The 20,296-nt window shown below is 37.4% G+C and overlaps 1 protein-coding gene across 1 annotated transcript in view; it reads left to right on the top strand.

Annotated features, from left to right (window-relative positions):
* CABIN1 (calcineurin binding protein 1) overlaps positions 1–20,296 on the top strand; it is a 119,271-nt gene that overhangs the window by 38,460 nt on the left and 60,515 nt on the right. The window contains exons 27-29 of the mRNA XM_059827911.1: positions 6,026–6,208; positions 8,036–8,373; positions 14,367–14,480. Coding sequence (XP_059683894.1) covers positions 6,026–6,208; positions 8,036–8,373; positions 14,367–14,480 — 635 coding nt within the window. The remainder of the gene's footprint in view (positions 1–6,025; positions 6,209–8,035; positions 8,374–14,366; positions 14,481–20,296) is intronic.

Below are 20,296 nucleotides of genomic sequence, written 5' to 3'. Positions count from 1 at the left end.
ATGGTACCGGATGTTCATGGGGACTGCATACTGGACTACATGAATAATGAATCAGATCCAGATTATTGCAGTATGCTCCATTTTTACCTTTCCCCAATTTAACCTCTCTTTGATTAGTAAAAGTATCACACTGACATTTAATGTGAGATTATGTAAAAAGGATTTGACTAAATAAATGGAGCATTGATGAGATACTCTGTTGCTCTGCACTTGAAGACAGAACAGCAGCAATATAGGACTGCAAGTTACCGAAACACATTTAGTGTTCAGTGCAGCCACACAAAACACAGACTCTCATCTTTGACTCATGTTATAAGAGAACTTCCCTTAAACATTCAGAGGACTTGCTGTCCTCAAGAAATTAATCTGCTCCCATGCCAATCTCTGCAATTCTTTTGTTTTTAATAATGTGCAAGTGCCTTTTGATACAGAGCTGAATGTTGTCTTCCATTATGGGTGGAATCTGTTTCAAGAATGACGAGTGTGTGATACGTCATGTTTCTGACTACAGACCAATAAAGAAAAATACTCATACATACAAGTAAAGAGAAGAGGGGAGATAACACGCCAGGCAGGCAGGACAAAGAGAGGGAGCCTGTACATCCACAGCCTGTGAACAACCCACCTTTATTGCATGAGACAAGATTTTTTTTTTTAAATAATGTATAGTTAGTTATTCATAAGCTCTGAACTGTGCAGCAGGATTTTTCTTTACTGTAAATTGAGTTAGCGTATGTATATAGCTTTTTAGAAAAGCTTTCTGAGCCACTCATTTCTGATTTTTGACTTGTAGCTGATTTGTTTATCACATTTCAGATACCTTGTAGTAACTGGGCATACATTTTCCTCCTGATATTTAAGACAGAAAAAGACTATTATTCAGAAAAAGTGAGTTATACCCTGTTGGCTTTCTGAGCCTGTTACCTACCTCCACATGCAGATGTTTCAGAGGTCTGCTCCCTCCTCCTTGTAATATCCAAAGTTTCAAAGGATGGAGGGCAGACAACACGATTACTAAGCTGCATAGTAATTAATTGACAAAGGCGGAATACCTCATTCGTATTGGCACTATGAAGCTGTACTCCAGCTCCCCTGAGAATAAATTATGTAAGCTTGTACCATGAGATATGTTAGCTGGTCAGCATGCTTAGCAGTAAGAGCTCTGTCGTTAGGATTGTATGTCTGCTGGTTCAGGTCACTTGCACTTCAACACATCACTGCCTCTTCCCTTCACAGGGCTTATGGTGCGTGTGGGAGAATGCTGGCACAGCGTAAAGGCTAGTGAAGTATTGAGCCTTTTTTTTCCTGTTGCATTTTAAAATTAAATAGTTAATTTAGATTCCCCAAAGTTTAACACAACTTTTTACTGTCAATTGATAGGCATGCAGGTGTTATGCCTGAATACTAATGGAGCACTGACAATGACCTGCTAATGGCTTTTTCTGGTATGGAGGAGTAGTGTGGAATAGGGATTTTTGAAGTCAACCCAGTAAAGCTATTTCATTCAGGATAAGATTAATCTTAAAATGCTCTTAAGCGTAGAATTAAGTCAAATGGACTACAGATATTTTTCTAATACCTAAGACAGATGTGTTTCAGTAATAATAGTTACTTAATTATCCAAGTGACTGACAGGATCTCACTGTGGTATGATAAAGGTCTTGGCAGTACAGATGAACATACAAGTTCTTTCTTCCCAATTACATCTTTCCAATAATAATTAATATTTTTTTACTAATACCTTGGAAAGTTAACAAGATTCTTCCTTTTGACCTTTTCACATCTTCTGTCTGGAGCTGCTCTTTTTCACCTGTTGACAGAGTAGGTGATATAGTCTGACACAGAAATCCCTGAAATGTCACAAGTTTGAGTACATTATGAGGAATGAGTTAAAAAAAAAAAAGTTTGCTCTCAAGTGCCATTTCCTTAATCTTTAGAAATAAACATGAAATACTTAACTTTACATCAAATAGAGATTCCAGCTCATCAGGTTGTTTGAAATCTTCCTAAAACTTAGGAGTGACGCAACAAAGTAATGAAACAAAATATAATAATACCAAAGAGAGAATCTGGTATCAGGACATATTTTTAATAGGAATTTTGTTGCAGTTGCTTATGCACAATTTAGTAGATCTTTTTCCCTATTGTCTTCATTTCCACTACAGATAATAATTTTGGGACATTAAGACCCAGTTATATTTTTATCTTAGCTTTTGAAATAATAGGAAACTTTACAGGAAGAGACCTCAAAAGAATATTTAGTCCTTGATTTATCATTTGCTTATAACTGAGGGATCACTTTAGCTTTTTGGAAAAGCTTGCCTTATTGCTATTGCCAGATGGGGGAACTAAGAAAATACCTTAGGTAAACAAAATATTAAACCCAGTAATTTTTTAACTCTTAAATTGCACTGAGTTGCATTAAATTGTCTTTAATTATAGCAGAAATTACTAAAAAGTACTGATGTTCTCTTTGGATTTGCATCTTTCAAAAGGATAGGTATCCATAGCAGTTGGGAATGTGGAATTAATTCTCATGTCTCTCAGACTGCAGTCGTCTTTGGTATGTAGGTTGAGTAACACTAACGACTGGCTCAACTACAGCCAACTCTTATCAGATGAAGGAAGAGCTTTATAACACAATGAGTGTAAAAATATATGCTATGAGTTCGTCTAATATATATGTAAGATATATTTGTGAGTTAGGCTAGAAAAGCATGGTACTTTCATGTATGAAAAATATGTAAAAAAATTTTTTTTTTTAAAAAGCAGAGTTAGGATCTGACTTGGTGCAGTTGCCATGAGTTCTGCATTACATACTGCAGCATTTAGGTATTGACAGCGCTTTTTTATTTTATTAAGGTACATCTTGGGTAACCTAACAAATGATAGCTATTTGTCTACCTCCAGCATTTCTATAGGTTCTCAGTGCAATTTTTTAACTGTATGTAACAGTTAAGCTAGAGATTAGGAAAAGAAAAAAATAAAAGAAAAAAAGCAATTTTCTTGCTGCAATGAAAACCTATTGCCTCTTGCTCTGTACTTAGTGAATATGAAGAGCAATTACTGTATTTTTATTTTGGTTAATTGTATCTATTTGGAAATTCTCCCTTATCTTTTTGAAGTTAAGTAAGTCCAATTCTCCCAATGTTTTTCTTATATGCCATCTCATTAATCTCTCATTATTTTTTCCCCTCTCCTCTGAGTTCATTCTAGTTATTCAGTGTATTTTTTAAGATGTGGGTCCCAAATACAGACACCATAATTAAGCTTAATTTTCATTAGTGCTCAGTAGAACAGGAAGACTCTCATGTATTTTTTTTTTCTGTGAAGTTACTGATTATACATTCAAGTGTGCTAGTTCGCTGAGTTGCTTTTATAATAGCATGACATTTTGGCCATTTCTGGTTTGAGAATCACTAATTCTTTACAGGCACATGTGACTATATGTGCTGGGATACACACATATTTTCTACTATTGATCTTGTTATCTTTTAGGTGCTTATAGACTGATTTATTTATTTATGCTCAAATAATTCTGTGGAAAATGAAGGCCGGCTGGCTAATAGCTTTGACTTTTTATCCTTTGTAAAGATAGGTACTCCCCTTTGTTTTCCATTCCCTGGAACTTTACCCATCCTCTGTGACCTCTGAGAAATTAATACTAATAACTGGTGGCTGCTGCTAATTTCTGAAATAGTCCAGTGTTTTTCATCAGGCCCACTTGGTTTGAAAGCATCTGCTGCATTCAAGAAGTACCTTAAAGTAATAGGAAGTTGTCTCAATAGTAGTCTTCCTCTGTTTTTCAGTGGTTAAGGAGCCCAATTTTAATATCATTAAGATAATATTTTTTAATATAGTTATTGTATCAAAATAAAAGGAGAATGAACATACATACCTGGACCTACACTCATTTTAGTAGAAATTTCAAATCAAAATAGCTAGCTAATTGTAAGGAGGTATTTACATTTGTTCCCCATAGGGAAAAGTTTCCCTGTCATGCATACATTTGAAATTTAACATGCTAAATCATTGTCTGTCTTTGCACTAACTTCTCAGCACGCAGCTTCCTGGTGATCTGGTATCACTCTTGCATATTGGTCTAGCAGTTCTTGATTTACATTCTAGTGCTTCATCTGTCATAACCCACACATCAGAAGTGACCTCCAGGCTTAGGGCAACGTTTGGAAATTTGCAGTATTTTTTTTTTTTTTTTTTCATAGATGAGTAATTCAGCCTCTTTGCCACAGATGCAGAAACTTTCTTTAAAAAAAAAAAATCAAGAGAGATACTGTAAATGTTTTTCTGACGCCAACTGGGAATTCAATAGTATCCATTTGTACCACAGAAGGTTATTAAAGCTCTATAAATGAGTCATTTAAAGCTTGACTGACCTCTCTTCAGAATCCTTCTCTTCCCATTCTTTATAATTATATTCTTTCTGCATAAAACTTGTCATCATTAACCAACTATATAACTTCCAATTAGGAAGCAAATACTGTTCCCCCATTCTTTTTCAAGATACAGTTTTATTAAGATCTGTTCACTGAAAGGGAAGGTTTGCTTTGTATGGTTGAAAAGCTTATGGAGTGCATCAAATTTGGTTTAAATTTGTTGGAATCCTAATAAGCAGAACCTGATCTGCAAGCTGAAGGTCTGCAGAGGGATTTATCTTGATAAAATAAATTCATAGGAGGCCCTTAGCTCTCTCCTGAACAAATGCAATTCAGATGGAACAGAAGAAATTTAATTAAATTATCAGCTCATCTCAAAGCAAGGGCTTTTGCTTTTTTAATTTTCTTTCTTGATCTTATCAAGAAAATGAATGAATAAGAATGCAGTGGAACTACCTAGACAATGGATGTAACATGCCTCTTGGTTAAGCTATTTCTGTGTTTTAAGCAGAAATTAAAATTAATCTTTTGGGCTCCAGATTTAGAGAGAATTGCCTGTATTGGAATTTTGTGTTGGACACTGAATTATGTTGGCACGATATTATAGAAAAATGCCAATTTCTCATCTCAGTGGGAATACGCATGCATCTTTCTGTTAGAGATGCTAAGCTGCATTTTTTAGTCATGCAGGGTTGCCTCTGATAACCCTTGATGTAGAAGAACTTGGGTTGTATCAGGCAGGTTTCACACACAGGTGGAAGGTTTTCACTTGCCTGTTTGTTCTGAGGTGTGAATTTTATCCCCCATGATAAAGTAACGATCCCGTACAACTTTTCCTGTGCTGTAACAGCTATCAGCAGATTAACAATTTTGTTGTGACTGTAACGTAGTGAGCAGCCAACGTACACTACTCCATTCTGTCAAGGCAAAGTCACTTCTCCTGTTCTTCTGCCTTGAAATCCAAGAGTTTTCCTGTCTATCTTAGACGCAGTTCTTTGATGAACTGTTTATTTGCTGTATCAAATCACCTCTCAGAACATTTGGGGAACAGCATCTAACACCTGCAGGATAGATGGCATCAGTGATCACTACTGTAAGTCTTCACCCTGTAATGGTACTGATTTTTCTGTCCTTCATGAGTAATTTTTACCAGTATTGTTGTTCATAGTTTTCTCTTGTCAATTGAGCTTTGCTTGTGTCAGACTCAAAAATACACTGGGTGCTTTTCAAGGCAAAGGACCATACTAACTGAAATACTGCATCCTCAGCCTACCTGCTTTTGAAAGTTGAGCATCATTGCTTTTGAATCAAATTCCAGGATTATATTCTAGGGAGAAATGTGGTGGGGCAGGGAGCTCTCTATTACATTAGTGTTAAATAATACCTAGTGAAAGAAGACTGGGGTTTTAATTTCTTAGCTCAAAGAGGTGAGATGAAAATGGTAAGTTGAAGTAGACAACTTAAAAGAAAATAAATACCTTTTAGACAACAGAATTGGTGGTTGTTAAGGATGTTGTATTGCACTTGTAAGAGGTTTGCAGAGTGGCTGCAGTTTATGTTGCTGTTACCAAGATGCAAGTAACAGCTTGATGAGTATGAAACGGTGCATTCCTTCTTTATCTCTTTTGCAGAGAGGAGTCAGGATAGCACGGCGGCAGTGCTGTCTGACTCCAGTTCCACACAGGATATGTTTAATGAGCCTGCCACTTCTCAAGACTGCCTGAGGAAGACTTGCACAGAGAAGAGGATTTCTACTACCTGTGCTGATACACTGATGCCCAGCAAAGAGACCCTGGGATCTACAGAGGAAAAGAGTATGCCTGATTTAATAGATTATGTCAGCTGGTATATTCTCATTAAAATGCTTCTTCTGGCATGCAGAAGCACTGAAATATGCTGCACTGTGGCTGAGAATTTTAACTAGGTGTTATTGCTGCATATATGTGTGTAGCTTAAAATTGGAACTGTGTTTTGCTTATGTGGCCATCATCCCAATTTGGACTACCTGTTAAACCTTATAAAGAAAAGAGTAACGATAAACTGCTGTCTGTCGTGGCCCTTTGACTGGCTTGCCTTCTTTTAGGTTACTATTTACTCTTTCTTCAATGTTTCAAATCTCTAAATAATTTAAGGAGCAGTTATTTGAAGATAATCTCAAACAAAACATTTTTTTTCTTTTCCCCAGGCATAGATGCCTTTTTTGTTCTGGCCCAGTAACAGCTTAGTATTCAGTACATAGAAGAGCACAAGTAGTGGAATTAGATGTTCTATTCCTTTGGATACTTTGTTTCAGTGGAGAAGTGGAATTGCTCTCTACCAAATTTTTCCATATATAATAGTACTAAGTGTTCTGTATTCCACTGGAAAAATTGTTGCAAAATCCATTAGCTGGAATTTCCCTTTGTCTGATAGTTTGTACAGTTGGATGTGGCAGCAGATAGAGAGGCAGGACTTCAGTAGGGAAAAACAAACAAGACCAATGTATAAATTTTGCCCACCTTTCCGGGTCATGGCCCTTTGTGGGATGTTAAATCTTTTTTGCCAGTTCACACTATACTTTAGTCTTTTCCAGTTTCATAGATCCAGAAACCATGGTATATGTGTGTATATATATAGCGCTGATTCACTTCACTGATCTCACTAGGAACAACTGCCGACTAGTCATCTTTTTGTTCGCAGACTTGGATTGGCTTGGTTTCTTGTTTTTAAGAATATTTTACTTCAGTCTTGCCTAAGCTAGCAAAGCCTGTGGTGATGTTTGCATCAATATGGTGAAATAGATGCCAGTTCCTAGTTTTGTAAAATAGTACTTACATAATCACTAAATCCAGTAATCTTTTGGGTACTAGACTAAAAACACGGCTCTTCTTCAGGCTTGCAGTGAGTTGTGTTATTGTCATCAGCTGTCTGTCAGAAAAACTGTGTTTAATGCATTTTTACATTACTGACATTTGTTAGAACAAATGTTGTATTTTTTCATAAAGCTATCTGTAGAGTAAAATTATAATGGATAGATAGATTGTGCAAGCAACTTTTCAAAAATTTCTGTCCTGGAAAACATGTTTGACTCTAAAGTTCAGCCTTATCAGAGAAAAAGTTAGGGAGCAGCTTCATACTTGAGGATGAAGTATAATTTAGTGTATCTCTAGCCTGCTAGGAGATAAGATCTAATGTAAGAGGCTCTTTATCCTAGCAAAGACAAAGACAAAGTAAACTTCCATGACTAAAAATCAAAGTTAAAAAAATTAATCTGCATGTAGCATGCATGTTTTCAGCAATCATGACTAGCTAACAGGAAATGTGGAAGCTCCCACTGTCATGGATGTTTTCTGAAGTAAGATTTGGTTTCCTCCAAGAAAAGATGGGTCAATTGAACCATGAGTTACCAAGTTAATTGCAAAAATATTTGGATGGAACTGTAGGTCCTACATCATCTAGAAGGCCAGGTTAGCTGCTGAAGATTACTTATTCTTTAAACATCAGGAATAGTCATAATTTTTTGAGGAACCACTCAGTAATTTTGCCTACGCTTTAACGAAGAAAAGAATTACCATTTGTTGTATTGAATTTTTGTCATTTTGTATATTCATTTGCCATTTTGTAATTTTCATTGTCACTTTTGTCTTCTCTTAATGTTCCAGTTGCAGGAAAGTCAGAAGAGCTGCTGGAGAGCTCAGAATCTTACCATCCTGCTGAGCCTACTGGCCAAAAAATTGTCTTGGATTCTCAGTCTGCTTCTGGCAATCCCATCAAAGCTGCAATCCCCCCACCCTCACAGTGGGACTGCAAAAAGAAAGCTGAACCTTGTGGAGATGCATCTGAATTTCCTCATGGTCTTCCAGCAGACCTTGAGGAACAGCGGAAGTTCCTGACAGAGCAGTGTATTGCTTCCTTCTGTTTGTGTCTCAGCCGCTTTCCCCAGCACTACAAGAGCCTCTACAGATTGGCATACCTGTACACATACAGCAAAACACACAAGGTGAGCAGACCACGGATACAATAGCTGACTAGCTGTGTTTATTGCCCGAGTAAACAAACTGTATTGTCATTTGTACTAATTCAGAAGTTTCAGTATTAAAATACAGCAGGTAGGTTTGTTTTTAATGCAGTTTGGATTGGAACTATCCTTTGGGAAATCTTGAGCTCCTGGATTGTCTGATTGATGTGTGTGAGGCCAGTTGAGTAGAAAATGTCTTTTTTTAATTATTGAATTAAGTAATTTCTTGTCATTCAGCAGAGAATTACGTTTTAGGTATGTCACATAAATTAGGATGTTCTTGTAAAGATGACAGCAATTATTTTATTTTACTGGATAAGTGGACTGAAAAGCAACTTGGAAGCAGGAATTAATCAGTATTGCTGTAAACACATCATGTGACACAGTCTATCTGGGTATCTTTGGTAGAATGAAAGTTTTCCTTCTGTCAGAGCATAGAGGACATCTTGAGTAAGACAAAATTATCTCCTGTTTAGAAATCATGAAAAAGAAAAGTCAGTCAGAGACCCTACTGCTCACAAGCCAGTGATTTTGGATTAAACAGTAATAACAATGGCTTGGTGACTGTGCTAGGATCATTTCCTATTTGAGGTGAGGGCAAAATAACTTGCTTCCTCCAGCATGACCCTTGTATATTCTTCATAACAAAATTGATTTCAAAAGCCTTCTGCTATGAATTATTATTGTTTTGGTTTGAAAATTATGTCATTCTTTATTTTACTTCTGCGTACTTCTGTTATTATAATCCTTTGTCTTTCTGAAGTATCAGTTAGCAAAATGTGTATGAATAGTAGGTTGAAATTATCAGTTATTTCACTAGTTGTCATAATTAAGGTTTGAACTCAGAGATTTTGTATTTGGAAGTCTTGTGTTATGTCATATGCTGCACTGCATGGCTTCCTGAATTCTCTTCCCCACCAGTACTGAAGCTTATGTGAATAATAGGGAAGGTAAGGTAATGGAAACAAGTCATACCCCTTGCCTCATAGTAGAAAACGTAGCAACAGTGCTGCTGTGAATTGAGCAGTAGTATGTCTTACCAATCTACTGAAAGGTGATGAATATTCCATTTGGCTGTATAGTGATTATCCAGAAAAATATTACCCTTTTTTTTAAAGATAGCTTGTTTTGAAAACATTCTTATGCTGTTTGTATGTGACAGTTGTTAATTTTTCCATGGAGCTAATCATTAATAGGAGCTGTAGATTCCTGCAATCTGTCATTACTGTTGCTGACAAATGATTTTGTATCAACATTCAAGAAAAAAGGCTGACTGTTTTCAATTTATTGGTTCAAATAGCATGTCCTTGCCTGAGGAACTACTTGCAAAATATTTTCTTCTGTTTTTTTTCCCTGATGAAGCCTTCTCTTTTGCTTTTTATCTCTCTCTCCCTATAGAAATACCAGCTTAGTGATTTGTAATGTTTTTCTGTATGAAATACACATTGTTGTCTAAATCTTTGTCCTCTTGGAACTCAGAAAACTTGAATCCTGCCTGTGTGAGCCTAGTAGTTAATCAGGTTGGCTTCAACTACCATTGTGGGGTTTTACTGTCCTTTTTTATTACTTCTCTGCATAACAAACAACTACTTAACACTGAAAAAAAAAAATCTTCCTACTGATATATGTATACTACATGCTTTCATGAGGTTGTAATTTTCTTTAATGACTCATTCAGGTTCTTTTGTAGAGCAATGTCAAATGTCTGTGTTTTAATGGTACACTAATATGTCTTTAGTGGGAATTATACTTCTGAACAAAGTTAAAACACAAAATGCATCTATGCATTTTCAGCAGTAGCTGGAGTAAGAAGTAAGCTTAGATATACTAATGATAAAGCCTGATTTAAAAAATGAGATAAATTACATCAGGTTGAGTTGTTGTGGGGACAGAGTGGACTACTGGTAAATTTTAGAAAGCTGAAATTAGTTTTTAAATTCATATAACCATCTTGGAAAATTCAGCATTTATGTACCAGTGCCAGGAATTTGTATGAAGAATTTAGACTGATGGCCAAAATTCATGGTTGGCTGGGAAAGGAGAGGATTGGCAGGTCTCCATAGTGCATAGAAAAACAAGTTTTCCATACGCAATCTGTTTTCTCCCATTTTACTGTTTTTTGCTGTTGTGGGATTAGTAAAAATAGTTGTTGCGTGCTTTTTTTTAACATCCTTTTGAAAATCTTTCAACATTTTGTTTGGCTACATGTTCTGTTCCCCCCCCTCCCCCCCCCCCCCCTGCAAAATGCTGCTTACTATTGGGAGGCTATTTCTCTTTGTTTTATTCTGTTATCAGAGCAAATTTGTACATAGCTGTTTTTTGTTGAAAAAAATTTGCAGGAAAGTATGGATGAATTTTCAGAAGTTACTTCATTGCCAGTTTGGGCAGTAGTTTTAGTTTCTCATTCATCTTGTCTCTGTCTTGAAGTAAAATCCTTTGTGATTTTTACTTCCAAAATGAGTGTTGCCACAGTTTGAAAGGAGAAGATAGATAGGACTTGGCAAGACACTGTTTGTCAGTATAACTAAAAAGTTTTGTGAAAAGTATTTGCCTTACGGTCCTCATGGATCAGTATGTAGAACTGGTCTGATACTCTGCAACCAGCAGACGTGCTGCAACCTGCAACATGCTTTTTTTTCTCAAAAGAAAAAATACTTTGTAAATCCTGGGAGAATCTGCTCACAGATACTGTTTGTATGACTTAAGTTTTTCAAGTTTGTATCTTCTATTATGTCCATTATTAACTGAGTCATTCATGGGGAATTAACATCAGATATAACATAAAATCAGTAGCACGACAATTTAGTCAAACTAGGCATAATGCATGCATGTAAAAATTACAAGATTATATATAAAATGTAGGTTTAATTTATACTTAGGGACAGGCATAATCTCTAAGCATAAGAGATGTAAGCATTTCAAGTAGCAACAGTTCGGTAATAACAGTTCATTCAAAAGGCTACCTTCAAGGTCAAGAAGGTATTTGCTTTTATTTGATGCAGTAGCACTAGGGGGTTTTTTGAGACAAAGCCTTCTAAAAGACTATAAAAGAAAATAGAGGAAAGGATTAAGGTATAGTAGGATGTTTTGTACACCTCTCAGCAACACTTCGGGAGTTTCCAAGTTAGGTAAAGGTGACTTCTGACACCATTGAGTTAAGGGGTATCCATCTCAGGTGACTCAGATTTCCACTGGGTTGACCATAAGAGATTTTCCTTTTCCACTTAAGCAATGCTGGTAAACTTTTTTGCAAGTTATTGTACCCTGTCAGTCATCTTGCCTTTGAATCTTGGGGTGATGAAGATGTGGGAGGCAACAGCTTAACTGGAAAGAGTACTTGGTAATTGCCCTGACTCAGACAGCTAAATCCAGCATTTCAGACTGGCAAGCAGTGTGCCAAGAAGAATAAATCCTTTTTGCTATGTCCTGTATCCCTTCACCCACTCCTAATAACTTCATCAGCTAAAATCTAAGCAGAGCAGACTCTGTGAAATCTAATGAGTTGAGACCTGCTCAGGCGTATTTACTGGGGATAACTGATCATGCTGATTTAAGGAGATTGGTAGTGGAAAATCTGTAACTACATCTTTTATTCCTATTAGTTCTGATTGTGTGAAGTTACCATGTAATTGCCCCATTTGTCTGAATGATCTTTTCTCCTCCTAGCTAGGTTGCTGTCATCATCTTGTTCAATAAAAGCCTATGAATTATATGTACCAAAATACATGCCTGTGGATGGTCAGTATAACGTGCACAGCAGATCACCAGAGCATGACGCTATACTTAATGTTCTCTTCACATTTTCATTGTAAAACTTAGATTCAGGAATACATCCATAGCTAAAATTTGTTTAGACTGGGATTTTATATTTAAGCTTTGTGGTGGCAGCTTTCTTAAGGGTTTTGTTTTCCTTTAATTTTTATGTGATCGTTTTAACTGTAAGATTCAGATTGCCACACATTAGGCAATTTTTTACTTCGTTTTCACACTTGGAACTTACTTATGTTTCTGATGACTATGATTGGCATAAAATAAAGCATTTATGTGCCTTGATGTTGGATGTTATGTTAGGCTTATTTTCACTGGATTCTGATTTTATTCAAAACAGGATGACTTTCAGGGAAGGCCAGATTTTTGTAGGTTCTTTTCTATGTTGTATTTTCTTCTGTATGTATTTCAAATTATTTTGCAGGCTTAGGTTAACAGGATTACAGAAATACATATTACAAAAGAAGTACCATAGGAGAAAGTTAGTATACAGTTAAGTTTACATACTTTGCTTTCTTCAGTCTTAATTAAATTTGACACTCAGTGATAATAATGAAATTTACTGGTTCCTGTGACTAGCCAGAAAGTACCTTGTGATGTTTGTGAGTGAACATGTGTTTGTTCCGTACCAAAAGAAAGCTATCCAAATCCCCTCGCTATAATCATGAAAGTCCTGTGTAAGTACCTATATTAGCTCTCTGAATGAAGGATTTTTGACATCCGTAAATATCTGGTTAGTATTTCCAATGTTCAGCTCTCTTGCGCATGAATCCGTAATCAGCGTTTTGCTGGAGGGGATGCGCCAATTATGGCAAGGCGTTGGAGATTTCTGTATTATTACTGCCATTAGGACAAAAGCACTTATGATTGAGCAGGGCTTTTACTGTTTCACCAGATTCTTGTAAAGAAAATAATCTGGAAGACAGGATAAGAACTTTTCTAATCCCCCTCCTCCCCCCTCCCCCCCCCAAAAAAAATTACATCTGGAATATACTTCTTGGATTGACATGATTTAATCAAATTTATGATTCACAGAAGCGTATTTCCAGCCCACAGAAGACAAATCAGAATTCAACATTCTCATTTGTCTCTATGAACCAAACACCTTCTTTTATCTGCTCTGTAGTGAAGCTGTCTCTAAAAAGGCTAGTTTAATGTGACTCAAATGCTACTTTCTAATACTGAAATAAAAAATGAAGTGAAGCAAAACTTCTGTCAGTGAAACCTTAGAATTAATAACTGTCCCATCTGTTAATAATGTTTTGCCTGGAGCCAACAGCTGTCCCTAGTTCTCAACAACACAAAAGATGTTCATTGAACTCTTAGAGCCGTAGTGCTTTTATGAATTTTTGATCGTTGTCTATCATTTAGTCTCCTACTGATACTTTCTTGTCAACTCACTGAGCGCTATTAACGGAATTTGATGACAGGCTTAGAATTTTCCAGAGTGGTTAAGTGAAATTACACGGAGGGCAACAGCAGGGTAGAGGTAAGAGGCCTGAATTCACCACTCCACTAAAAGAAGGCTGCAGTTCAAGCCTAAAGGTTGCCTCTTCTGTTAGGCCTGGGTGCTGGCAGGTATGCCTGGCGCGTAGTTAGCCCTAGGGAAGAGCTGAGGGGCGGCTTCCCGAGGGAGTGTGTGAGGAAGCTGGAGGGACTGAGGGACAGGGAGGGCCGGGGGGCGGCGAGGGGCATGGTGTGTGGAGGAAGGCTGCGCGGTACCCAGGGTGGTGAGTTCCGCTGTTTGCTGAAAGACTTTATGTTTTTATATATAAATTATTTTATATTGAGCATTAAAATTCAGCTCCTAACAAAAAAATTAAGCTGTTTTAAATGTAGTTCAGGTTTCTGTAGGTGATAGGAGATGGAGGGTGGATCTCAACGAAATGAAGACAGATTGAAAAAAAAAAAAAAGACAAGAAAGCAAAACTTGATGATATGAGGCTGGATTCAGCAGCAGACTGACTAGTCTGCTGGGGCTGATCAGTCTGGATGCTTGCTCTGAGAAGCAAGCTGGCTTCTCTCTCCTGAGGGATATCTTCTCCAAATCACATGCCTCTACAAATACTGTCGGAACAGCAGCTACCTGGAAAATGAGAAATGACAATGCAGGTTAATAAACAAAAGCAAGTGAGCGTTTTGTACGTCTACCTGTGGTAGCATTTCCATTCCCTGCCTGCAACTCACCTGCTCCGTTTCATCCACAGAACCTGCAGTGGGCCCGCGACGTGCTGCTGGGCAGCGGGGTCCCCTGGCAGCAGCTGAAGCACATGCCTGCACAGGGCCTCTTCTGCGAAAGGAACAAGACAAATTTCTTCAACGTAAGTTTATACAGCTGATAAACATGCTCGTGCTTTCTCAGCCATCGTTTTAACACCTGTTTCTCATTTGAAAGGTTTGCAAAGGGACAGTAATGTGAAATTCAGCAAAGGCACATTAAACAAGCCATGAGCAGCTAAAGGAAAGGCAGAATTGTATTATATTTACTGGGATTTGCCTCTCTTGAAGGGAACCATATTATTTCTGATTATTTCTGATGAGCTTGAAAACATGGGGAGAGAAGCACCAACATTTCTCAGTTATGCATCATTTACCATATACTGGATGGTTGAGCCCTCTATAAAAATTCTAATTCTGTTCATCTTAATTATCCCTTGTTTACTGTTTCTCAACTAGACTTGCATTTCTTATGACAAAAAAAATAGTGCTAGTTGCTCTAAGAAATCTCCGGAGTTGGAACAGCTTTCGTGTATTCAGCTTTTGTAGTGTGGCTTAGCAAAAAGAGTTATTTCCAGGTCCCACAGTGTAGTAGCACCACCGTCGTATAGACTGTCCCTGTGTCTGTGATATCTTCTAGTCCACAGTGGTGTCTATGCCTCTCAGTGACATGGGACACAGAATACTTCTGAGACTTACATGAGCATTTATCTATAAAATTCCCTGCTGTGATGGCAACTTAACACATTGCTGTTGTCTTCAGTATCTCTGGCTTTTCTGTGCTATGTTTGAGGTTTTTGTGCGTTCTGCTCTTTTGTGATAGGATTCTGTAGCTGTTTTGTGGCTTGTAATGTGTGGCGAGAACCTGGAGATGTTCTGTTTGTCTTTCTGGACATCTGTTATATGGTTGCCTGTGATTGCAATGACAGAATTTTATGTCTCTGCTTTCCCATCCAGTGTTTCTGTCCTAATATTTTAATTGTGAAATTTATATCCATTTTATATCTGTTAACACCTATCTTCATTTTTGCTGTGTGTTGTGTTAATTAGCACGTCTGTGCAAACTTCCGTTAAGTATAAGGGAAGTGTGATTCTCTGATTATAATGCCTCAGATGGGTTGAACAACTAAGGAATACTGGTAGTCGTTCAAAATTGTATCATGGATCATTTTGCAAAAAGAACTTCTATGTCATTCCGTTTTTCTGGATAGAAGTTTTGATTGACAAATGCTGTCAGCCTGATAGGGTATGGACCAAACAGTTGTGACCTGACTGATGACTACATGGCTTTGTTCTGGTTATTCCCCTGCAATATCTGCCTGCTTTCCCTACAAGAATCCTGCAGTGTGATTAACTCTTCATGCTGCTGAATACTTTGGCTCAGATCCAGATAACACAAGTATTCTTGTAGAAGTTAATGAAATTACTCAACATGCTTCAAGTCAAGTGTGACTTTGCATGATCAAGGCTGACTTGCTCATCATTGCAGGGTTAAGTGTCAAGAGGATCCTGTGTTTCCCTGTACGAGGAAGATGAACAGTGGGGAACTGAGCAGTGTGTGTAAGGGAGTGTTTCTACTTCAAAATGTGAATTACCACATTAAGAGACATCAGTGGTTGACCTAGATCACGTCTAGTTTTTGAATGCTAATGCTAGATAATACAAAGACAGATTCCACTGTATTCCTAGGTGGATGTTTCCAACATTCTTTCACAAAACAGTTACTCCTTATTCCACATATTGATCTTTTTATACTCTGAAGGATCAAAAGTGCTAGTATAGATACTAGACAGCTGTATAATAATTCTATTTTGTAAATCAACAAAAACTTAATTCCCATAATTTAATATTATTAATTTTCTTTAATAAGAAATTAAATACACTTTGAAATAAAAGATAACCTTCAACAAATGGTATATGCTAGCCCAGTGCAATAGATCAGCAATACTGTTAGGAAAGAGTGAAGATGTGTGAAAATGATGTTCTCAGCTTGAACTTGGGTCTGCCAACAGTGTTAGTCTAGAGTCTTCCATGTAGACCACTTCCTCCAGGCTTGAGGAATTCCTGTTTGGGGACTCAACTCCAGTGTGCCTCAGTTAGGGTGATAGTGTAACTAGCACATGGAGTGCCTCAGACAGCAAAACAACTTGTTGAGGCCTTTGTGAATCGGCGCTAACATCTTGACTTATTCCTGCACGCATGTAGGTTCATCTTCCTGTTAAGAGGTACAGTGTACATTATGAGTTTAGCATGATAAAATATTTTGGTGGTCTCATTTTCTACCCAGTTATATTTTCAAAATCCTCTTCAAGTAATATTCTGTGTGGAACATGTGGCAGTCATCCAGTACAGATGACACAGACATACCACAGTGAGAAAACCTAGATCTGAGAGAGAAATGGCTACAAGTGCCCCTGAAAAAAAAAAGCTGTTAGTGTCATCTGACATTCCAGAATTGGACAAAACTAAATCTGTGAACAACTTGGAAAAAAATCTCTCAACACTGCGTTGACCTTGTCTGGGTTAAAGCTCAACTAGTTTGTTCTCATGCAAAGCTCCTAGCCAGGCAGTGGGTAAGCAAATGTACTGCACCATCTGGGTCAGCGCTCAGAATACAGACTTGCATGTCATCCATTGCATACAGATGGTGTTACAGCCCACTGTCCCAGCTAGTGTCTTCACATACAGCGTCAGGTGATAAAACAGAAATTATAGAGCTCTACAGAAGTAAGTAGTTGCATCTAATCTTAGAAATGAAATGACCAACCTTAAGATTTTCTAGGCTTATTAATGTTCTCCAGGGTTATTTTCAATAGAAACACTTTGCTTGAAGTGTTTATTTGCTTCCATGTAATGCATTTGGTTTTACTTTTGAGAACTCTTTGGCCTTCATGATATAAAAGAGTTAAATGAATGTCTAAGTGGCTTTCTGTAGCTACTTTGCTATTGAAATACCTTTTTCTTCTGGAGCAAGTAGCACTAGTGCCTTTAATCTGTTGTACAGAAGATTCAGGGTTGTTGAAATTATAGCTGACTCAATTTTACAAGAACAAACAACAGTGTGCAAGAGAGAAAGCTAGCAGCTCAAAGACAAGTAGAGACTGTGCCAGCCTGCTCCTCCCAGACATTTTATAAATCATGCATACTCCCAATAGAATTATTTATGAAATGTTTATGACAGCACTGTATGAAAAGAAATAAACCTGGGTAAAGCTGTCTCCTGTTAAATTTTACTGCAGAACTGCTGGTCTGGATCTGTGTGTAACAGTCAGTTGTCTAATTTGTTAGCTATCACTCAACTGCTACTGAAATCTCTTTGAATTTATTTTTTACTGTCTTCAGAATGAGCAAAAAAGGCATGTTCACTTTAGCCCTGATTTCTTCATATTTGACATATTAGAATAAAGTCAAGATGCACAGAACTTCCCTTTTTCAGTTCTAAGAAAAAAAATGCTTACTGTGTTTTTGTACCTATTTGTTTCCCAAACAGAAAAGAATGGCCCTGATTTTCTAGGACCAGAGAGTTTTGCACATTCATGGCCCTGCTAGTGATGACAATCATTGTATGAATGATTATTGTAGTTAGACTACAAGAGTTTCAGCTGTGTTTCTATAAATGAATACCAAGTCTTTTTGCTTTGGCCAGTTACACATTTCTCTGTAACCTGCATGTACAGGTACACTCTAGCTTTTCTCATCCTCTTTATCTTTGTGTGTGTGTAAATATATAGAGAGACTTTTTATTTTAAAGAGGGCTCAAGGATGGTTTCTATAGTAACTAAATTAGAAATTAATTTACCAGGAGAAAAAAAAAATCCCCAAACATTGCTTTATATAGTATGGCACTTTTTTTATGTATTCAGATTTCATGCCACTATTAATAAAGCAAAGTTAAACTTCATGCACAAATGATGGGTGTTCATCAGTCTGTGGGTGGGTGGTGATTGTGGAAGAAGTGTTTTGATGGTCGAGCTCAGTGTATCAGTAACTTCTTCATACGGTTTAATATACAGTATTTGTATTTTCCTGGCACATCTTCTGTGATAATAATAATAATAATCTGTTGTAATAAAGATCTTGTTGTCCATCTTTGGTAACCATTCCCCACATATGAAAGCTGTGCATGCACGCAATATACTATCCTGCGTTCATGTGCATGAAGTCTTGCTGCAAACTGTTAATTGTTCTATTTTTAATTACAAAAGAAATGCAGTATGTTTATTCTTTGGTGTATCCCTGAAGCTCTTCATTCCGTGGTCTGAGTAAGCAGGGTCAAATTAAGATAGCAGCATCTCTCAGCCAGAAGCTGAGAGACAGCAGTGATTACACTTTAATTTGCCATTGTTCATACCAGGTGTGACTGAGCACTGGCAGGAGACCTCTGCTATACAGAACTGCAAGTTCTCGATGCTGGGCAGTTGGAGAATAAAGTCTAAGTTTGGTGCTGCAAGTTTCTAGAGGTAGTTTTTATTATTGCATGGTGATAACCAGGGGGTGCTTTCTCTCCATTACTTTCCTTGTGTAGCAGGTGCTTTCCCTAGTTGTGTTTCAGGATGAGAGCTGTGTGTCTCTGTCTTACCAGAAGACAGTTGATTCTGAAAAGGAAAGAAAGGTGCAAGGGCTGACTCTGTTTTGGGGTTCTGTAAAACCAAAGCCATACAGGTGAATTTGAGATGTAGGAAAGAAGGCTGTTATGAAGTCCCTAATATAAAATCATGGAGGAGAAGTTCATTGGGACTATTGAGGGGGGGGAAAAAACGCCTCAGCTTTCCGGGAAGCTAGGCAGTTTTATCAAGGAAATTTCATTGTATGCCTCAATTGGTTTTTATACTTTCCCTTAGACGTACATTACTGGTCACTGTCAGAAACATAGCACTGAGTGAGAATATGGGATTTTCTTTTGATCTGATACAGCCTTCTTTTGTTTCTCTCCCAACTCCTGAAGTGTAACCTCAACATTAATGAGTAGCATTAACGAGTCCCATGACTTTAATTAAAATGAATCGTTCATTACAGAATTTAATGTCTCTGTTAGAGATAACTGGCTATATATCATTTAAGGGAAGAGGGAAATCCATTAGGGTGGCCTGAACCTATTCTAGATATTTGCTCTGACCAGTCTGAGGTTGCTACTAATGTCGACCTGAAGAACCTCCAAATATCACGCAGGGTCATGGGCAGCTCTTCAAGGCTGATTGTGGCAACTTGACTGAAGCCTCAGGTTCACTGTTTCTTACCATGTATTGGAAAAACCTGAGACTGGAGGCAACAGCAGACTAAAATCACTTCCCTAGAACTTTTACTGCTCCGCTTTCCTTCCTGTCCTTGGCTGATGATAGATCTAGGTTACTCTCCTCCTGCTCATAGTTGGTATGTGTCTTTTCAATTGCCAAGTGTGTTTCCAGCTCCTAGACATCTGCTATGTAGAACATGAGTCTTCTGAGAAAAATAGTGCCATTTGAATCAGATTGGGGAAAAAGGGAAAGAACTGTAAGAAATTTACTGTGAATTGAGATTGTGTCTCAGCGTGGTGAGAGTTTGAGTTTAATCATGTATGGGGGCTCTAAGAAAATTAATCGTTATGTTTTAGCTTGATCACAATTGGCTGCAACTTTTTGAGAACATGTTGGTCTTTTTAGTGCTTCTAACACTTTATGTGAAAATGAGTATGAGAGGATGCCAACTCAAGTTTAAAAAAAAAAATCACAAGTGACATCCCAGAAATCACAAGGGTTTAGTTATTCAATTTTGCCCTTCTTCCTTCTGAGTGTTTTGGATGCCATTTTTATGCAACCACAAGGCAACAGAAACCATAAAGGAATCAAGATAGTCTTCGGTTTAATTTTAAAAAAACCTTTTTTGATTCCAGCAGCTAGATAATGCTTGAAACAAGTTATTAGACTTAGTACCATTTAATAGG

Source organism: Gavia stellata, chromosome 21, assembly GCF_030936135.1.
Source record: "Gavia stellata isolate bGavSte3 chromosome 21, bGavSte3.hap2, whole genome shotgun sequence".
Classification (NCBI taxonomy): Eukaryota; Metazoa; Chordata; class Aves; order Gaviiformes; family Gaviidae; genus Gavia; species Gavia stellata.
The sequence above is the reverse complement of the archived record's forward strand: the minus strand, read 5'-3'. Positions and strand labels throughout refer to the sequence as shown.